A 21,969-nucleotide genomic window follows, 5' to 3' on the forward strand; every position below is an offset into this window, starting at 1 on the left:
GCTCCAGGATTGGCTACATCAGGGGGTGTGGCTAGAATTCTTTACAGGGTTCTTCGTACAGGGCCTGCTGTAAGCTCCAGGAGGATTGGCTACATCAGGGGTGTGTGGCCTAATAGGCAAAGGAGGTCCTGCTAGAATTCCTTACAGGGCTCTTCTTACAGGGCCTACTGTAAGCTCCAGGAGGATTGGCTACATCAGGGGTGTGTGGCCTAATAGGCAAAGGAGGTCCTGCTAGAATTCCTTACAGGGCTCTTCTTACAGGGCCTACTGTAAGCTCCAGGATTGGCTACATCAGGGGGTGTGGCTAGAATTCTTTACAGGGTTCTTCGTACAGGGCCTACTGTACGCTCCAGGAGGATTGGCTACATCAGGGGTGTGTGGCCTAGTATGCAAAGGAGGTCCTGCTAGAATTCCTTACTGTGCTCCTCGTACAGGGCCTGCTGTAAGCTCCAGGAGGATTGGCTACATCAGGGGTGTGTGGCCTAATAGGCAAAGGAGGTCCTGCTAGAATTCCTTACAGGGCTCTTCTTACAGGGCCTACTGTAAGCTCCAGGAGGATTGGCTGCATCAGGGGTGTGTGGCCTAATAGGCAAAGGAGGTCCTGCTAGAATTCCTTACAGGGCTCTTCTTACAGGGCCTGCTGTAAGCTCCAGGAGGATTGGCTACATCAGGGGTGTGTGGCCTAATAGGCAAAGGAGGTCCTGCTAGAATTTCTTACAGAGCTCTTCGTACAGAGCCTACTGCAAGCTCCAGGAGGATCAGCTACATTAGGGGTGTGTGGCCTAATATGCAAAGGAGCTCCTGCTAGAATTCCATCCCTGCATAGGATAACATGTAATGGTTGATGCAGGCCCCAGAGTCATGCATGAATCCACATGCCTCATCTCTGATCAGGGGGATGGGTACTGGAGAATCCATCCCTCTCTGTCATACAGACTTTCTTCTCCTTGATGAGCAAATCTATGGACTCCTCAACCCAAGGATCAAAGGTATCTGATGACTATTCAGGTTACCTACATACAGGGCTTTTTTTTAAAAAAAGAAAAATCTCAGCAGGAACTCATTTGCACATTAGGCCACACCCCCTGATGTCACCATTGCTTCACGCAGGGCTTTTTGGTAGAAACAGCCCAGCTGGAACACATTTGCACATTAGGCCACACCCCCTGACACCAAGCCAGCCAGAACTGTGTTCCTGTGTGTTCCTGCTCAAAAAAAGCCCTGCTTGCATAGAAAAGCTAGAATGGGAATCCTCCATTTCCTGTAACGTACCTGGAATGATAAAACAAAGCAGTGGACAAGTGGTACCTTTAAGACCAACTAAGTTTTATTCAGAATGTAAGCTTTCGTATGCTCTTAAGCAGACTTCAGACAAAATGGGAATGGCAAGCAGCAATTCTTAATATCAGTGGGCAGTGTGGAATCATGGGAATGTTTTTAGCAGATTAAAAGAATCGCAAATAGGGATCTGTGTTTGCTAGTGTTAGGGCAAAGCAGGGCTGAAACAACACTGAAGGGCGATAAAAAGCAGACTGCTGTTGTAGGTGCAAAGTGCCATAAATCTGCTTTTTATCACCTTCCAGTGTTGTTTCAGCCCTGCTTTGCCCTAACGCTAACAAACACAGATCCCTATTTGTGATTCTTTTAATCTGCTAAAAACATTCCCATGATTCTATATACCAACTCACTGCCCACTTATATTAAGAATTGCTGCCTGCCGTTCCCATTCTGTCCAATGAAGTCTGCTTAAGAGCATACGAAAGCTCACATTCTGAATAAAACTTAGTTGGTCTTAAAGGTGACACTTGTCTACTGCTTTGTTCTGTTGCTTCAGACCAGCATGGCTGCCTACTGGGATCTATGTACCTGGAATGATGATCACTCCAAACAGTACCGACTGCAGGAGTGGTTTGATCAATGACAGCTGTCTGTTTCTCTCTCCCCTTTTCAGCCATCTCGACTTCAGCCTTGAAAAGACCTTGTTTTTCTTCATCGCCGGGAGGTACGAGTTTTCAAACAAAGGAGCCGACATGTTTTTAGAGGCCTTATCGCGATTAAATTTCCTGCTGCGGGTAAGAAACACGTGAAGATGCCTTTTGCCGGATGAGACCCTTGGTCCGGTGACTCAGCTATCGCCTTCGGGTTTGATTCCCCACTCCTCCACTTGCAGCTGCTGGAATGGCCTTGGGTCAGCCATAGCTCTCGCAGGAGTTGTCCTTGAAAGGGCAGTTGCAGGGAGAGCTCTCTCAGCCCCATCCACCTCACAGGGTGTCTGTTGTGGGGAAGCAGGGCTTTTTTTTTTTTTTTTCTGAGCAGGAACGCACAGGAACGCAGTTCCGGCTGGCTTGGCCAGGGTTCAAAGGATGTGATGTTCACCCATGCTAGTTGTGGCGGAACCGGCCCGATTCTGCCTTCAGACCCGGTCCCGTCAGCTCCCTATGGAGTCGCCAACCCCTGGAGGGAGCTATGTCTCCTCCTGCCCCTTGGGCGCGCTGCCACCACCTGCTCAGTCCCGGGGTTCAGATTGAGAGGAACAGGACTCCCAATCCCCCTCTCCAGCTGTGAGGCCAGGCCTCCAGGTCCTCTGCCACCCTGCACTTGGGTTTCACAGAGACCTCAGCGCTTCTTTGGGGCACCCCTGGAGGATTGGCACCTTATCCAACTGCATGCCTTCCCCCCTTCACCTGGGGCCCCCTTCTTAACACAGCGTGGTCTAAGCGGTCGGGGATCTATGTGGTACAGAGATGAACTGCCAGCATTTAAAACAGAAAAAAACATTTATTTAAAAGAGAAAAATATAGGAAAAGAAAAACACAAAACAAAAACAGTTGCATTTAAAAAGTTAGCACAGCACAGCAAAGCCCAGCAAACAGCATAACAAAATAAAGGTGGTTTTTAAACGCATCGTATTGTCCCTGGTCTATACTTGATCTGCCTAAGAGAATGACTTACTTTGTCTTACTGCCTGGAGCCTCCCAGGCAGGAGCCCACAGGCAAGCAGCCTCCCTTCCCGAGCGCCTGCTGCAAACTGAGAAACTCTTCCTGCCTAGCACATGGCAAGAACAACAGCCCTTCCTGCCTCTCTAGGAGACTTTCCCCCTAGCGTTGTTGGTTTGGCTCTGGAAGGGAGGGGGGGAGTGAGGGGAAGGCTACAAAGCCGGCTGAATGGATTTACTGATCCCTGCCTTTTTGGATGAAGCACCAACACTCTCAGATGGCGTTTCTCCACACGTCCCCCTCCTTAAATTCTGAGCCGGAGGGGTTGCCTCCTACAGAGGTGACCCCGTAGCAGAATCCAAACAAACAAGGAGAAACCCATTAACCAAAATAGTACACAAACATTACACAAACATTCAGGTATTTCTCCAATAATACACAAAGTCCAGCACCCTAGGTGCCCATGTCCCTTCTGGACAAAACGTTGCATGGCTGCATGCAGCAGGAATGTCCAGTCTTTAAGATGTACTCCTCCGTCTCCCAGGACCACCTCTGGAGTTTGGTGCTCTCCCTCCGTTGCTGCTGTTGCTGGGGTGAGTGGTCCATCAAAGGAGGAAATTCCTGGCCCCACATATGAGGTTGGAAACTGCCCAGTTCCCACACAGTTGCCTCTTCTTTATCCCTCATTGGTGGAATGTTCCCTCTGTCCACTCTGTCCTCCCAGAAAACTACCTCTGGTGCTGCAAACAATTGCTGTCCCAGCTTCTTTTTGTCTCCTTCCTTCCTACCTATATGCAACACCATAGACCTCGCAGAGAATGGCTGTGGTATATTCACCTGCACCACTTTAACTGCCTTTCCTGTCTTCTCCATAGCCCCCACACAGGTAGCATCGTCTAGGTCATCCACAATCACATGGGGTCCCTCCCATTCCACTTTCCGTTCACCAGTATGAAGTGGCAGGAAATCCATCACCCTATCCCCTGTCTCAGCTTCTGCGAACTCCACTTTCTGGTCGCTTGCCACCTCACCCAGTGGTTCCAGCCTAGGGTCACTTTGAACCTCAGACAGGAACATTTCTGGCTCCCCCAGACTTCCTATCTTCTGTTCCTTCAAGCCACCCCTAGTCCCACTGTTTCCAGGACACTCAGCCAAAGTTTGATCTGGGTTCTCCGCCCCCTCAGTTGGTTTTTCAGTGTCAACCAACTAAGCTCCTTCCTGCCTGGAAGGGTCCACAGCATCCTGCTGCTCTTGCGGAAATTGGCACCCCTCTTCCCATTGGGCACACCCTCCTGCAGGGCTTGAGACAGGCTGGTCCTCCCCCTCCCTGGTTGGTGGTGAGGTGGCTTCCTTAAAGTTGCCTTCCTCCCCCCACCTTCCCCTGAGGGTTTGGCTTGGGTTCTCAGTCCCCTCGGTTGGTTTTTCAGCACTACCCAACTGACCCCCTTCCTGCCTGGAAGGTCCCACAGCTTCCCAGGACTCCTGTCTGCCCTGCTTCAAGACGACCTGTTTTGAGAGCGTCTCGGACGATCCCACTTCCTGATCCACAGCTACTTGGTGAACCGGTTCCAACCTAAGGCCGCTCCGGACCCCCTTCTGGAACCGCTCCCGTCCCCCCAAGCCTTCAGCTATGTGCTCCTCTGAGCCCACATTAGCCTTGCTGCTCTCAGAACCTCCTGTGAAATCTCCACTCTCCACCTCGGTCTCTTCAGCTTGCACATCCTTTACGCTAGACAGGTTCCCTTCCTCGCTAGGAACATCCACAGCCTCTTGCTGCACTTGGGGAAAGCTACACCCCTCTTCCCCTTGAGAACACCCTCCTCCCGGGCTTGAGACAGGCTGGCCCTCCCCCCACCTTCCCCTGGGGGTTTGGCTGCGGGGTACAGCCTTGATAGAGTACTGGCCAACCACCAAATCCCGGCCCAATAACATTGGAACTGTTTGTTCCTTCATTACCCCACATTCAGAATAGGATTTACCTTCTTGTGGAGCCAAACCCCTGAACTGCTTTCGGGAGTGGTCTGGCCCCAGTTTAAACCTTTTAAATACAGTGGCTTTATAGGCCGCAAAAGTTATCCCCCCATCTTCCATAGGCATGCTGTAATAGATGGCTGAAAGCTCTCCAGTCAGGTTGCTACAAAGGTAAGACATATAGTCCTCCTCTGCAATCCCCCACTGTTTGGCTGCCCTCTCAAAGTTGGAGAGGTATGTGGAGGGGTCTTCTCCCTCCTTGTACACTGCAAAGTCTTTGGGGGTGACTTGGATCTCTTTGCTTAGTTCAGCTTCCAGACGTAGCACCTCAAGCTCATGGCGACGTTGCTCTTCCTGTTCCCGTCTGCGGATCTCTGCTTCTTCCTGTCTGCGGATCGCATCCCTCTCTGCTTGTCGTTCCTCTCTCTCTCGTTCCTCCCGTCTGCGGACTGCATCCCTCTCTGCTTGTCGTTCCTCTCTCTCTCGTTCCTCCTGTCTGCGGACTTCAGCTTCCTCCCGTCTGCGGACTGCATCCCTCTCTGCTTGTCGTTCCTCTCTCTCTCGTTCCTCCTGTCTGCGCTCTTGGTACGCCTTGGTACGTATTCTTGCCAGTTCCAACTGTAGCTGCAAGGTTACTTCTGACTGGGTGGGGGCCACTTTTGCAAGTGCCCCTGCATGCTGATGATACTCCAAAAGGATGTCTTTCATATCTACTACAGTCATGTTGTCACACTCCAGCCTGTGCTTTGCACACTCTTCCTGGAGCTGTGGCTTTGTCATCTTCAGGATTTCCAGCATCTTAGCACGCTCCATCCTAACTAGCTAAACTTTCCCTACTCCAGTTGACCCGAAAAGAAAACAAAACCGCTGTTGCTTCCTCTGGGTGCTTGCACGTATCAAAAAGCAAAAATGCCTGGCCAATCAAGTTCTCTGTTTGTTCTCATCCCACCGCTGCCGCCAAGTGTGGCGGAACCGGCCCGATTCTGCCTTCAGACCCGGTCCCGTCAGCTCCCTATGGAGTCGCCAACCCCTGGAGGGAGCTATGTCTCCTCCTGCCCCTTGGGCGCGCTGCCACCACCTGCTCAGTCCCGGGGTTCAGATTGAGAGGAACAGGACTCCCAATCCCCCTCTCCAGCTGTGAGGCCAGGCCTCCAGGTCCTCTGCCACCCTGCACTTGGGTTTCACAGAGACCTCAGCGCTTCTTTGGGGCACCCCTGGAGGATTGGCACCTTATCCAACTGCATGCCTTCCCCCCTTCACCTGGGGCCCCCTTCTTAACACAGCGTGGTCTAAGCGGTCGGGGATCTATGTGGTACAGAGATGAACTGCCAGCATTTAAAACAGAAAAAAACATTTATTTAAAAGAGAAAAATATAGGAAAAGAAAAACACAAAACAAAAACAGTTGCATTTAAAAAGTTAGCACAGCACAGCAAAGCCCAGCAAACAGCATAACAAAATAAAGGTGGTTTTTAAACGCATCGTACTGTCCCTGGTCTATACTTGATCTGCCTAAGAGAATGACTTACTTTGTCTTACTGCCTGGAGCCTCCCAGGCAGGAGCCCACAGGCAAGCAGCCTCCCTTCCCGAGCGCCTGCTGCAAACTGAGAAACTCTTCCTGCCTAGCACATGGCAAGAACAACAGCCCTTCCTGCCTCTCTAGGAGACTTTCCCCCTAGCGTTGTTGGTTTGGCTCTGGAAGGGAGGGGGGGAGTGAGGGGAAGGCTACAAAGCCGGCTGAATGGATTTACTGATCCCTGCCTTTTTGGATGAAGCACCAACACTCTCAGATGGCGTTTCTCCACACTAGTTATCACATTTGGATTCCTGCTTGGCTTGAGGGCAGTGGCATAGCACACTGTCTGTCCCAGAGGACCATCAAACACGACGTTTCGATGATTTAAAAAAAAAATCAGAAGCTTCTACTTGAGGGGGGGCGGGTGGAGAGGGATTCTATAGAAATCCTTGTTTCTAGGGAGGAGCAATTTCTGTGTTTCTAGGGAGGAGGAATTTCTGTTTGTTAGAGCAGAAACACACAGAAATTCAGTTCCGGCTGGCTTGGTGTGAGGCGTGTGTGGCCTAACGTGCAAATGAGTTCCTGCTGGTCTTTTTCTACAAATAAAGCCCTGGCATTCAGCCAGCTGAATAACTGGAAAAATGGGTATTATCTGCCGGGGGAGGTGTTGTAGAAAAACCCCAGCAGGAGTTCAATAATGTTGACCAGGGTAGTAACAGGTTCAACTGGCCCCGCATCAGCATCAGCTGCTACGGGGTGCTGACCCGTGACGAGGGTTGCACGTCCTCAGGTGGGGGCAGAGAGACCCTCCCCCCACTTCAGGGTCATCAGAAAGCGGAAGGGGGAATGTCTGCAGGGCACTCCATTATTCCCTACAGAGAACGATGCCCATAGGGTAAAATGGAGAATTGATCCGCAGGTATCTGGGGCTCTGGGAGGGCTGTTTTCCGCACAGCATTTGGTGCCTCTCTTCAAAACACCCTCCCACTTTCAAAAATATTGGACCAGGGGGTCCAGTTCTGTGACCCCCAAAAGAAGGTGCCCCTAGCCATTATTCCCAGTGGAGGTTAGGTTAAACGGATAAGTCAGGTTAAAATGGATAAAAGGAAGTCCTTCTTCACCCAAAGGTTGATTAATATGTGGAATTCACTGCCACAGGTGGTGGCGGCTACAAGCATAGCCAGCTTTAAGAGGGGGTTGGATAAAAATATGGAGCAGAGGTCCATCAGTGGCTATTAGCCACAGTATATATATGTGTGTGTGTGTGTGTGTGTGTATATATGTATATACACACACACATATATTGGCCACTGTGACACAGAATGTTGGACTGGATGGGCCACTGGCCTGATCCAACATGGCTTCTCTTATGTTCTTATGAGGGAAGGAAGGGAATTTAAAAGGTATGAGGTCCCTTTAAATGTGATCGCCAGAACTCCCTTTGAAGTTCAATTATGCTTGTCACACCCTGTCTCCACCCCCAAAGTCCCCAAATAATTCTTGAATTGGACTTGGCAACCCTCCCTGTGGCAGGACTCTCTAGTTTAATTGATTTCTTGTTCCTGAGGTATTCAGGAGGAGAGCTGAGAAAGGGATCTTATCCTTTTCCAGGTACACAAGAGCGACGTCACCGTCATCGTGTTCTTTATCATGCCGGCGAGCACTAACAATTTCAACGTGGAGACCCTGAAAGGTCAGGCCGTCAGAAAGCAGCTTTGGTAAGTTTCACTTTCTTTCTCTTTCACTATTTTTTCATTTGTTCTGGCAAGAGACAGGCCGGTGACTCTTCGTTTTGTCAAAGGGCTATGTCTCACAGCCAACATGGGGCTTATACCTTCCCCTGTGCCAATCTGAAACAGACCCATGGGGCACTGTTCACTCTACCAGGTACTGATGAGCTACACAATATATATCAGGGCAAACAGTGTCCCTCAGCTCATTTCAGTTCAGGAAAACACTGCAGGGAAAGGTGTTGGCCCTTTCTTTACATGCATCATGGTCTCAATCCAAATCAGGGTTGTTCAAATCTAGGCAGTGAGGAACTTCAGACCATTTCTATCTTCTTGAATCTGGATCATTCCCAGGGAAAAAACAGTGTGTTGAGGTAGGCCCGAAGTCCTTGGTTGAGATCATCCAGGGATGGGATTCTAGTAGGAGCTCCTTTGCATATTAGGCCACACCCCACTGATGTAGCCAATCCTCCAAGAGCTTACAAGGCTCTTTTTTGTAAGCTCTTGGAGGATTGGCTACATCAGGGGGGGGGTGTCCTAAAATGAAAAGGAGCTTCTGCTAGAATTCCACTCTGATCATACCACAACTTTGAACTCATTAAGTTCACAGTTGAGCCTGAACCATCCTAGCTTAAACTAATAGCTTTTCAGTATTAACGAGTTAATCTACAGTAGAAGCCCTTAGAACACTCAAAGACATGGCATTAAGGGGAAATTATTGTTATTTGTTACTGATTTGCTGGGAGGAAATATCTCACATTGCTTCCAACCCTACAAAATACAGGAGAAATATAGGAAGCTGAGACTGTGGCTCTCAGGCTCATGGAAACTTTAGAATGCGGGATGAGCTAATGGGGGTATCTTCACTTGTTTCCTGATCGGAGTTCATTTGTTGTCATTGGTTTTCGTCATCTCATATTCATTATCCTCGGTGACTTCTGTCCATTCCATTTCAACGGCTTTCTTGTTATTTACGTATTATCTGGCGTGTATATACATAATTGCTGCAAAAAATAACGTTGAAAATATATTAATTGTAATAGATTAAAAAAAATATGGCTGGGAAAAAAGGGACAGTGGTGCAAGAAGGGTCATGATCCCGTTAACAGTGCAATCCTAGGCAGCATCACCCTCTTCTAAGTCCACTGACATCAACTGGTGTAGAGGGGTATAACTCTACTCAGCTTTGCGTTATAAGGTGCCAGGTGTGAAGGAACAAAGGACAATAGTGCTGCCCCCTAGTGTACATAGCAGATATGATGCTAGTGATGTAGCACATCCTACATAGAGGGCTTTGGGGGGGGTGGAAAAAGCCTAGCAGGAGCTCATTTGCATATTAGGCCACACCCCCTGATGTCAAGCCAGCTGGAACTGTGTTCCTGTGCATTCCTGCTCAAGAAGAAGCCCTACCTACATTCATACCAAGAACCGGGGGTGGAATTCTAGCAGGAGCTCCATTGCATATTAGGCCACACGCCTCTGATGTAGCCAATCTTCCAAGAGCTTTCAGGGCTCTTAGTACAGGGTCTGCTATAAGCTCTTGGAGGATTGGCTGCATCAAGGGGTGTGGCCTAATATGCAAAGGAGTTCCTGCTACAAAAAAAGCCCACTGACTTCAGTAATTTTAGGAGAATGTCTTTAACTATACGTGCATTGTTAATGTGCATACCTATGTATTTACATACATATGCCTTAGAAATTTGTTCTGGACCAAGACCACGACTAAGAGGGTCTGGGTCTCCAGGGAGTATTCAATGCTCAGTGCAAGACGGGCTTGAATAAAGACTGTTCATTGCTCTAACTGCAGAGAATGACGGATAAATCACAAACTCACATCCCTGCTGGGTGTAGGACAATACAGAGCATCTTGTTTATCCGTCCATTTATCTTCTCACTAGCGGTGAAAAGGATGTACTGTCTCCCATCTCCCTGCCGGTAAGTGTGGTAACAAAGGGTTGTAAAAGAAGCAGGAAAAAGACAATAAAAAACTTTCCTGGGCTTATGGGGACCGGAAGGTCTCTACAACCGCCAATTGGGGGGTGGGGCTAATAAGCCCATCTGACATTCAGTATTCAAAAACTACAAATCCCATAATCCCATGGCATTTAAAGGTACAGAAATATTTCTCTCCTGCTGAGTTAACCCTCTGCTCCTTCACGGGGCAGAACAAAACTGGATACGTCCACCCAGGTGCTCAGATTCCACTTCCCGAGAGCTGGGAGAGGGAGTTAAGGATGACAATGGTAGTTAGTTGCACTTACAAAATTTGGCAAGGCGTTCCCCCCTTCCCCCAAGGGGGTCTACCTTTCCAAACGTGCAGGGGGAAATGTTGAAAAATAATGAATGTTGAAAATATGGTGGGGTGGGAAGGGGAGAAAGAAGTGTCCTTATTAATAATCCCTCACTTGTTCCCTTAGGGACACTGCCCATTCTGTGAAAGAAAAATTTGGGAAAAAGCTCTACGAAGCACTATTAAGGTGAGAGTTGCCAATTAGCCCCGGATTACGGCGCCAAGTTCTGTGACTCGTGTTGCAAGCACAGAATGACATATTCATGGAAAAGAAGTCCGTCCACGGGTGGAATTCTAGCAGGAGCGCCTTTGCATTTTAGACCACACACCCCTGATGTAGCCAATCCTCCAAGAGCTTACAAGGCTCCTTTTTGGAAGCTTGTGGAAGATTAGCTACATCCGGGGGGTGTGGCCAAATACGCAAAGGAGCTCCTGCCAGAATTCCACTCCTGGGTCTGTCAGTGGGTTTTTGTTGCTCTGTGTGTATAGCATTGTCACGACTCAGGGGGGTTTTACCAAGTGCTGCCACCACTCTAGGTTAAGGGTTCCCCTTGAGAAGGCCCAGAGTCCCCTCCCAAGCCCTTCAGGCCTCCTGTAGCTTAGACCAAATAATAGGCGTGAGGACCAGGCAGAGTGAACAACAAAAAGGTTTTATTTTAAGAGGGAAGTTCAGTGCAATATAAACAAAGAAGGTGCACTGAAGAGTAAAGGGAAAATAAACCAATGCCCTAACGCATTTCTCTATACAGTGCCTACTGTCTCAGTCAGACCTAGTCTACTCACCCTTCCTCTAAGGGCCAGGGACTCTTCCTTGCAGCAGCTCCTCCTCAGCTCTGCCTCCTAGGAAAAGAACACCCACTTCCTGGGCTTGGCCTTATATGTTCTCTTCCCAGGCCCCACCCATCTCTGGGCCTGTTTCCCTCCAAAACCCCTGCTACCCAATCAGAGGGACAGACGGGATCCTGGGAGATGTAGGCTCTTCCCAGTACTCCTAAGCAGGGTGCCCTGGGGCCTGCAGGCCTCGCTAGGCCCAGGATTGTGACAAGCATATGAACATGTGAAGCTGCCTTATACTGAATCAGACCCTCAGTCCATCAAAGTCAGTATTGTCTACTCAGACTGGCAGCGGCTCTCCAGGGTCTCAAGCTGAGGTTTTTCACACCTTTTTGCCTGGACCCTTTTTTGGAGATGCCAGGGGTTGAACCTGGGACCTTCTGCTTACCAAGCAGATGCTCTACCACTGAGCCACCGTCCCTCCCCATATATACAACGGGAAAGCATGACGGATTACCTGTGTGCCATCCTGTATGAATTAATTCCTAATTAAGGCCCAGCGGAGCTGTCTGGAGAAAGGCTACCCTTCGTGTGAAATCTTAAATGCCTCGTTGAAGCCATCTTGGATCTTCCCTAAAAGGCTTTCCTTGTTTCATCTACAGGGGAGAAATCCCTGACATGAACAAGATCCTGGATCCGGACGACATGACTATCATGAAGCGAGCCATCTATTCCACCCAGGTTAGAGGCAAGAGCCCTTGTTGTTGTTGTTCCTGAAAAATATATACCACAGGGAAACATAAGTCCTGTTCAGACACACAGTATAATCAGATGTTGCTGCTGTTTCCTTCCGGATTTAAAATGGCTGATCAGACAGCAACATCTGTCTCCCGGTATTAACTCGTGGTAGCCCCCTCCCGTCCTTCTCGGAACCGGATTATTTTGTTACCTGCTCCTTTGCGGTGTTTTTTGAGTTCTCCGGTTTCACCTTGTAGTTTTCTCCATCTAGATAGTTCTGCTGTGATATTAACCAACTTCCGGATGTCTGAAGGCTGTCCCAGAGCAAAAGGAGCCTCAGATATCCGGTTTACAGTCGCTTTTTTTTTTTTTTACTACTTAGCAATATGAGCATAACCACATCATGTTTTAAGCTGTGCGCATATGCGCATAATGTCCACCTGTGCATAATGCATCCATGCACATAATAGTGGGTGGGGGGGGAAAGAACGGCATGGTGCCGTCGTGTGGACAGCAGAAGACGGTTTCACCGCGGGGTGATTCGAATTGCAGTATGGCAGTCTGATCGATAATATCCGGAGCAAAGATATTCGGAACAGAACCGGGCCGGTTTAACGCGGACTCAACATGCTGTGTGAACAGGGCCATATACACACACACACACACACACACACACACACACACACTTAGATGGAACCTGAGGATTCTCTGGCATTCCACCTTATCTCCAGAGTACAGAGATCTGTTCCCCTGGAGACAGGCCTCAGATTCAGCAGGAGCTCAGAGGAGCACAGCTCCTGAACCTTTCTGAGGGTTCCCCCTCCTCCTCTCCACCTGTCTTGTCCATTGAATAGCAGGTGCAGCTGCATAACAAACCCTGAGGAGGGACCTGGCCTTGCTTATTCCCCATTGACTAGGAGCGTAACCGAATGTTCACACTGTTGTCCATTATTAGGATTGCCGAGCCCTAGGTTGGGAAATACCTGGAGATTTTGGGGTTGGAGTCTGAGGAGGATGTGACAGGGGAAGGAAGGCACTTCAGTGAGGTATAACACCATAGGGCTCAACTGCCAGAGCAGCCCTTTTCTCCAGGGGAACTGATCTCTGCCACCTGAAGATCAGTTGTAATCCCAGGAGATCTCCAGCCAGCACCTGGAGGTTGTTGGCACCACCTATCCATCCTTGGGGCCTTCTCAGTCCTTTTTCTTCTTTTGCCCCATGGCAGCGACACAGCCTCCCACCGGTGACAACCCACAACATGATCAACGATTCTAATGATCCAATCCTCAACACTATCAGACGTATCGGGCTATTCAACAGTCGGACAGATCGTGTTAAGGTAACAATCTCACGTTTGCAATATTATGCATTCATAGGTATTCTAGGGCTTTTTTGTAGCAGGAACTTCTTTGCATATTAGGCCATATTAGGGGTGTGTGGCCCATATGCAAAGGAGCTCCTGCTAGAATTCCACCCCTGCTCCTTTGCATATTAGGCCACACCCCCTGATGTAGCCAATCCTCCGAGCTTACAGGACTCTTCTTACAGGTTCTACTGTAAGCTCCAGGAGGACTGGCTACATCAGGAGTGTGTGGCCTAATATGCAAAGCAGCAGGGGTGGAATTCTAGCAGGATCTCCTTTGCGTATGGGCCACACATCCCTAATGCAGCCAGTACTCCAAGAGCTTACAAGGTTCTTTTTTGTAAGCTCTTGGAGGATTGGTTAAATCAAGGATGTGTGGCCTAATATGCGAAGGAGCTCCTGCTAGAATTCCACCCCTGCAAAGGAGTTCCTGCTACAAAAAAAGCCCTGGGTAGTCCCCTTTTAAATTGATGTACTTGAGCAACTGGCTCTAGTTAGTTTATACAGGGTCTTGGGCGCTGGATGCAAATTGCATATCTAGTTCGTCCAGGGAATCTAGTCCTCCTGGGAGCTGTAATTCCCATGAACTCCAACTTCCTGGGAGATAGCATGAGACCTCAGTATAGCCTGTGATCTCTAGGCTACAAAATCAAGATGGGTAGCCATATTAGTCTTGTCTGTAGCAGTAGAAAAGAGAAAGAGATAACCCGGGATAAAATCAGGTCAAACTTAGGCTTGCCACAATTTCGTATAAAAACAAGCCAAATTTGACCCAAGATAAATCCAGGAGCGAACTCAAGTTCAGTATAAAAGTCAGTTAGGGAACAGCTGAACATGAGATAATTCCCCAGTGTGAAATTGGCCAAAGGCACACAAAATTTGTGACTCACGAATGCTCATACCCTGTCTTTAAAGAGACAGGTGCCAAATCAGTCTGATGCTCTAGGTTTGCCTAAAACTCAAGCAAGGTTTGGGCTCTACAGGATCCCTAGAAACATTCTTCATGACCCACATCTGTAAAGGATACATTTTTTTTTTTTTTAGCAGGGACGCACAGGAGTGCAGTTTCGGCTGCTTGGTGTCAGGGGTGTGACCTAATATGCAAATGAGTTCCTGCTGGGCTTTTTCTACAAGAAAGGGCCTGTGTGAGACAATGGTGACATCAGGGGGTGTGGCCTAATATGTAAATAGGTTCATGCTGGGCTTTTTCTACCAAAAAAGTCCTGGATACATTTATTATCGTATGGCTATACGCATGTACAGGGATTCTGTGTTCTTCCAGATTCCTCTTGCACGCTCTGTGCTGTTACTAATTATGAAAAAAATGCAATCCAATGATGGATTTCCTTGCATGGAAGGCAGAGAGAGAAATAATCTTCTAAAGAGTCTACTACCCCACAGGTTGTGCAGAATTGCCTTTGCAATGGCCCTGCTAAGTATGGCACAGATTTGTGGAGTTGGATGGCTTTTTAAAAACACCTTTAGCTAACTTTCTTTAACTCTGCAGGTGATCTTGCACCCTGAATTCCTTTCTTCAACAAGTCCGTTACTACCAATGGACTATGAAGAGTTTGTCAGAGGTTGCCATCTCGGGGTATTCCCATCCTATTATGAGCCCTGGGGCTACACTCCCGGTAAGAGATCTTGCCTGCTTTTATATATTTAGTACTGATATCTGATAATATTAACATGTGGGACTCTACCTGTACTGGGGCTGAACCATCATTATATCTAATTCTAAACCAAGCTATAGAGGGTGGATCCTTAAATGCATAGACTAGGGCCACTTTTACAAATCTGAGGAAACCCCGGGTTTACAGAGAACTTAACAAATATATTATTGGGAGAGTCAGCCTGATGAAATAATACAAGCAGTGCCTGTAGCTTTAGAAAAATGAATGCCCAAGGACAGGGGTGTCAAACATGTGGCCCAGGAGCCGAATCAGGCCCTCAGAGGGCTCCTATCAGGCCCCTGAGCAACTGGCTGTCATCTGCTTCCTTCTCCCTCTCTCTTGCTTCCTTCTGCATCACAGGTTGCTTTGCCAGGCTTGCTCAGTTGCACAGGAGCCACAGAGCAAAGTCTCTATTTTCTCCATTGGCTGAGGCTCCTTCCTTGGGGAGGAAGTGGGGGAGGGCGAGCTTGCTTTGCGAGGCTCTCTCAATCACACAGCAGGGCTACTGAGCCAAGCCTCTCTTCCTTCTATTGGCTGAGGCTCCTCCCCCTCCTGGCCTCCTGGGGAAGGAAGGAAAGAGACAGAGCTTCCTTTGCCCAGTTCCCTGGATCCCACAGGAGAAATACAAAGAAAGCACTTTTAAGACCAACAAGTGCTAATGTTTTAAGCATGTTTTATTTTAATTTTTTTTAAAAAAAACTTTAATTGTGTTTGTGTCCTTTATAAAGTTTATATTTCTGCTACCTAATATTAAATAGGTACACACACAACCCGGTCTGACATGGCTCGGCTGTATAAGGTCTCATTTATGTCATATCCGGCCCTCATAACAAACGAGTTTGACACCCCTGACCTAGGAGATCTCAGTGGCCATTTTGAGAGTTTATTTATTTATTGAAGCAAGCTCAGGGCAGCTAAGCAACCACAGCAGTATTGCCAGCCTTCAAGCCTTGGATTCCATCATTAAAAGTCAAGTTGGGTGAAGAAGAGACCATTGCAGTGCTGCTTGGTCTCCTAGGCCATTTCTAATCCCCTCCCTCTTACCCTAGAGGACTAGTCAGATGCCCCATCTCTTTTAAATACTATTACTTGTGTGACATTTTCTGGTAGTTCAATTATCTTTTGTACTATTCTCATTCACTAATCTCTGTCTTTTACACTCTCTGGGATGCCTCTTCCCCTGACATTCAATTCTTTTCATCTGTTTTTACATTCAAGTTCTTCTTTTTACAGACTCTGTTTACCCTGGCTTTCCCTAATTGATTTCTCCTTCCCTTTAATTTTGTTTCCTTTCCTCCTTAATGTATTTGGTTTTTTTACACTTGTATTCAGGGCTTTTTTTGGAAGCAGGAACTCCTTGGCATATTAGGCCACATACCCCTGATGTAGCCACTCCTCCAAGAGCTTACAGTAGGCCCTGTAATAAGAGCCCTGTAAGCTCTTGGAGGATTGGCTACATCACAGGGGTGTGGCCTAATATGCAAAGGAGTTCCTGCTACAAAAAAACCCCTGCTTGTATTTCAGGTTTGCAGGGTGCCTCTTATTTTTCAATGTGGTGCAGCATCTACCTGTTAATAGGCGTTTTGTAAGTTATAACTAGTAATAAACCATAAACTTTCCTTTGTCTTTTGCTAGCCGAGTGCACAGTCATGGGCATTCCCAGCGTGACCACCAACCTCTCTGGATTTGGCTGTTTTATGCAGGAGCATGTCGCTGACCCGGCAGCTTATGGTGAGACTGTGTGAACTCAAAACATATTTGGAGCATGCTCATAGCTGGTTTCATAAGAACATAAGAGAAGCCATGTTGGATCAGGCCAATGGCCCATCCAGTCCATGTCACACAGTGGCCAAAAAAACCAAGTGCCGTCAGGAAGTCCACCAGTGGGGCCAGGACACTAGAAGTCCTACCACTGTTGCCCCTCCCAAGCACCAAGAATACAGAGCATCACTTGCCCCAGACAGAGTTGCAACAATACACTGTGGCTAATAGCCAGTGATGGACCTCTGCTCCATATGTTTATCCAATCTCCTCTTGAAGCTGACTATGCTGGCAGCTGCCACCACCTCCTGTGGCAGTGAATTCCACGTGTTCATCACCTTTTGGATGAAGAAGGACTTCCTTTCATACGTGAACTGGCTTTGCTTGATTTCACATTGTCTCGTTGCTTAACTTTTGATGACCGTGATGAATAGCGGTGCGTTGTTAACTTGCCGAGTGTGTCCCATAACTGTGTGCTGTAGTTTATTTATTACACATTGTTATGTATTGTGCCTTGCTCATAAACTGTTCCAACATTGCTTCTCTCATGTCCTTATGGTCAGTCCCGGTTAGTACTGGGATGGGAGTCCATTCATAGAATCATAGAGTTGGAAGGGACCTCGAGGGTCATCTAGTCTAACCCCCTGCACAATGCAGGAAACTCACAAACACCTCCCCCAGTAAGGAAGTTCAGCATTGCTATGCCAAGGCAGGTAATGGCAGACCACCATCTCTTGCCCAGAAAACGCTCCAGGTTTTCTGTAAGCTGTGATTGGATGGCAGTTTCCACCGCCATTCCTGCAAGCCATGGGTTCAGCTAAATTTTAGGGTGTAGAATAAAGGTGTTGAACTCATTTGTTATGAGGGCCGGATCTGACATAAATGAGACCTTGCTGGGCCAGGCCAGGCCATGTCGGACTGGGCCATGTGTGTACCTATTTAAGATTAGGTAGCAGAGATGTAAACTTTTTAAAGGATGCAAACAAACGTGACTAAAGATTTTTTTTTTTAAACTTAAAACATGCTTAAAGCAGTAGCACTTGTTGGTCTTAAAGGTGCTTTCTTTGTATTTCTCCCATGGGATCCAGGGAACTGGGCAAAGGAAACTCTGGCTCTTTCCTCCCTCTCCAGGGGACCAGGAGGGGGAGGAGCCCCAACCAATGGAGAAAATCGAGGTTTTGCTCTGTAGCTCCTGTGCGATTGAGCAAGCCTGGCAAAGCAAGCTGAGATGCAGAAGGAAGCAAGAGAGAGGGAGAAGGAAGCAGACAAGACCCAGTTGCTTGGGGGGCCTGATGGGAGCCCTCTGGGGGCCTGATTCGGTCCCCCGGGCCGCATGTCTGACACCCCTGGTGTAGAATGTGAGCTTTGGGGGCCCAAAGATCTTCTGCAGTAAAAAACAGAGATGAGGAAGAAGAGGAGACTAAAGACACGGAATACCTTCCAGTTTATGTGAGAGGGATATTTTTTTAAGATGATGATGTAATAAAGACAGATGCAAAGAAAGCCTCCAAAGGTCAAAAGCTTCCGTGTCTACATCTTTCTAACCTGGCTTGTCTCCTGCAGGTATTTACATCGTGGACAGGAGATACCGCTCTCCAGATGAGTCCTGCAACCAGCTGACGCAGTTCCTATATGCGTTTTGCCAGCAGTCGCGTCGACAACGAATCGTCCAGAGGGAACCGAACCGAGAGGCTCTCGGATTTGCTGGACTGGAGATATCTGGGCAGGGTACGCTAAGCTGTGTCACGCGAAGCCATCCCCCTCTTGGCTTTTCTGAGCAGTCTCTGTCTAGCCATGTGTAATAACCTGAGGCTATCGTACTTAGTCAGATTGGTGTAGTGGTGAAGGGTGCGCTTATCTGGGAGAACCGGGTTTGATTCCCCCACTCCTCCACTTGCAGCTGCTGGAACGGCCTTGGGTCAGCATAGGTCTTGGAGAGGATGTCCTTGAAAGGGCAGCTTCTGGGGAGAGCTCTCCCAGCCCCACCTACATCACAGGGTGTCTGTTGTGGGGGAGGAAGATATAGGACAGGGGTGGCCAACGGTAGCTCTCCAGATGTTTTTTTTCCTACAACTCCCATCAGCCCCAGCCAGCATGGCCAATGGCTGGGGCTGATGGGAATTGTAGGCAAAAAACATCTTGAGAGCTACCGTTGGCCACCCCGATACAGAGATTGTAAGCCATTCTCTGATTAAGAGAGAAGGGCGGCGCATAAATCTGCAGTCTTCTTCTTCCCCACTCCTCCCCTCCTGGCTTTTCTGAGAAGTCCCTGTCTAGCTGTGTGTAATAACCTGATGCTATTGTACTTAGTCAGATTGGTGTACTTAATCAGATTCTCCGTCGTAGCTCCACTCCTATGGAACCAGCTCCCGGAAGAAGTGCGGGCCCTGCGGGACTTTGAACAGTTCCGCAGGGCCTGCAAGATCATCCTCTTTGGTGAAGCCTTCACCGATGAAAAACTGGGAGACTGCTTGAATAATTGTCACCTACTGGAATAGCACCAAGATGTTAATTTTACTGTTTTTTATTGAATTTCAATTAATTGTTAGTTATTGTCTAAACCATTGTATAACTTACTGTATTGACGGATGATGTTAGCCGCCCTGAGCCTGCCTCGGCGGGGAGGGCGGGATATAAATAAAATTGATTGATTGATTGTAGTGGTGAAGTGTGCGCATATCTGGGAGAACCAGGTTTGATTCCCCACTCCTCCACTTGCAGCTGCTGGAATGGCCTTGGGTCAGCCATAGCTGTCGCAGAGTTGTCCTTGAAAGGTCAGCTTCTTTGAGAGCTCTCTCAGCCCCACCTACATCACAGGGTGACTGTTGTTGTGGGGGAGGAAGGTCAAAGAGATTTGTGAGCTGCTCTGAGACTCTGAGTGGAGGGCGGGATGCAAATACAGTGTCTTCATTACCCTCATCCACCAAAGTTTCCGAAATGTCCACAATGTCTGCATTCTCCTCTGACACTAAGCATCCCAGCGGCCCTTCAGACCCTTCTAACATTTGCATATAAGCGTCTATAATTTCCCAGACACGTTAGGCCTGCAGCCTTCCTCCTGTGACCTCTAGACCTCACCCCAGTTTGTTGGAGATCCAACAAAGAGATTCAGTTAGCAGGTGTAGTGAGGGCTGCCAGGTCCAACTCAGAAGGCATCTGGGGACTTGGGGATGGAGCCGGGAGACTTTGGGGGGTCGAGCCAGGAGACTGTCTCATTCCCTAAAATAAATAAATAAATAATACAACAGTACAGTTCCCCTGAATGCAGTCTTCATTTCCTCGGCCCCCAGCAACTAAACTTTTACTAAATGAAAGCAAACACACACTCTCACTAAGCAGCCAAAATAAACACTGTCAGCAAGCACACACTTTTGTGCAGGGCTTTTTTCGTAGGCAAAGTCCAGCAGGAACTCGTTAGTATATTCAGGCTACACCCCCTGATGTCACCATTGTTTTGCACAACAAAAAAAGCCCAGTAGGGGCTCATTTGCATATTAGGCCACACCCTCTGGTGCCAAGCTAGCCAGAACTGTGTTCCTGTGCGTTCCTGCTGTGGTTGGGGCGGGGGGGGGGAGCCCTGCTTTTGTGATCTCATTGGGGCTATTGACTCACATTGCTGACTTCTTTAGACTAATAGGAAAATGAAAGAGCAGCCCTTGGGGGTGGAGTTTTCCTCCAAACAAACAGAGGGACTGAGAGCCACATGGCTCTGTCTGTTCGCCCCGCCTCCCTGCAGCTTTCCTGTTGAGATTTAAAGGCACACACACATTCAGAAACTCAAACAGTTGCAAGCCTCTTCTAAACCTGCTAGATGGTGGCAGGGAGGAGCCTGAAAAACTGGGGATCCCCCACCAAGACCTGGGGACTGGCAAGCCTAGGTGTAGCTGATCTGATCTTGACTCTGGGTCAAGCCGATCAACAGCAGGGCAGTGGTGCCCTCCACCCGTGTGTGTGTGTGTGTGTGTGTGTGTGGCAACCCTATTGCTCCTTAATGCGGCTTTCTCTCCATCTCCCTTTCCTCTTACAGTACTACATGCACGCCCGGCACTTGGCTCTCAGCCGAGCATTTCCTGAAAAATTCGAGATGGAACCAAATGCTCCTCCAAAGGTAACTTTTGCTTAAAAGGTGTAATTTAAGAATCAGCTGTATAAGATATGAAAAGGGTGAATGGGAATCAGGAAGGGACTGTGATCCCTCTCTTTGATTGCCCTGCTGTTTTTTCGTTGACAACTGCAATGGTGGAGAAGCTGGGAACACAAGACAAGTCAAGGCTTTTGCTAGTAATGCAAAGACCTGTTCATGCCTGGAGAGTTGGAGACAGCCTGTAGCTATCAACTAAATCTTTATCTTCCAAGAAGCTTCATTTTTATCCGCACAACATTCCTCTGAGGTAGGGAAGGCGAAACGATCAGCCCATTATCACCTAGTGATGGGGCTTTTTTGGTAGCAGGAACTCCTTTGCATATTAGACCACACACCCTTGGTGTAGCCAATTCTCCAAAAGCTTACAGGGCTTTTTAGTACAGGGCCTACTGTAAGCTCCAGGAGGATTGGCTACATCAGGGAGCATGGCCTCATATGCAAAGACAGGGCTTTTTTTGTAGCAGGAACTCCTTTGCATATTAGGCCACACACCCCTGATGTAGCCAATCCTCCAAGAGCTTACAAAAAAAGAGCCCCATAAACTCTTGGAGGATTGGTTACATCAGGAGATGTGGCCTAATACGCAAAGGAGGTCCTGCTAGAATTCCACCCGCGATCTGATTCAATATAAGACAGTCTCATGCGCATTCATGTGACTATGTTACATTTCCTGCTTTTATTTCTCTTTCAGACGGAAGGGTTCCGGTTTCCCCGTCCTCCATCGGTACCCCCTTCGCCCTCTGTGTCTCAGCACAACAGTCCCCACCAAAGCGACGAAGAGTCTGAAGATGAGGACGAAAGGTACGACGAAGAGGAAGAAGCTGAGAGGGACAGGCAGAACATAAAATCTCCTTTCGGCATCAGCGCTGTGCCCCATGGGAAAAAGAAGCAGCATGGAGAATACAGGAACTGATTGGCTGTCTCTGCTCCTGGCCTTGCATAGGCACCGCCCACTGAACCCTACACGTATCAACTTGAAGGTCAAACGGCTTGCAACGTGTCACTAGGAGAGTGTTCATGATTATACATGAGCTTCATGTCTGGGATATCTTGAAATAGGTTGGATGATATA

At 48.3% G+C, this 21,969-nt stretch overlaps 1 protein-coding gene across 1 annotated transcript in view; it reads left to right on the forward strand.

The window, feature by feature from the left end:
* Positions 1–21,969, forward strand: part of GYS2 (glycogen synthase 2) — a 76,195-nt gene extending 54,226 nt beyond the window's left edge. Inside the window, 11 exon segments of the mRNA XM_060245924.1 lie at positions 1,952–2,072; positions 8,036–8,142; positions 10,572–10,631; positions 11,881–11,959; positions 13,182–13,295; positions 14,827–14,953; positions 16,628–16,723; positions 18,317–18,429; positions 18,431–18,481; positions 20,781–20,861; positions 21,589–21,969. Of these exon segments, the coding sequence (XP_060101907.1) occupies positions 1,952–2,072; positions 8,036–8,142; positions 10,572–10,631; positions 11,881–11,959; positions 13,182–13,295; positions 14,827–14,953; positions 16,628–16,723; positions 18,317–18,429; positions 18,431–18,481; positions 20,781–20,861; positions 21,589–21,810 (1,171 nt within the window). The 3' untranslated portion in view covers positions 21,811–21,969.

This window comes from Heteronotia binoei, chromosome 8 (genome assembly GCF_032191835.1).
Source record: "Heteronotia binoei isolate CCM8104 ecotype False Entrance Well chromosome 8, APGP_CSIRO_Hbin_v1, whole genome shotgun sequence".
In the NCBI taxonomy this organism is placed as follows: domain Eukaryota; kingdom Metazoa; phylum Chordata; class Lepidosauria; order Squamata; family Gekkonidae; genus Heteronotia; species Heteronotia binoei.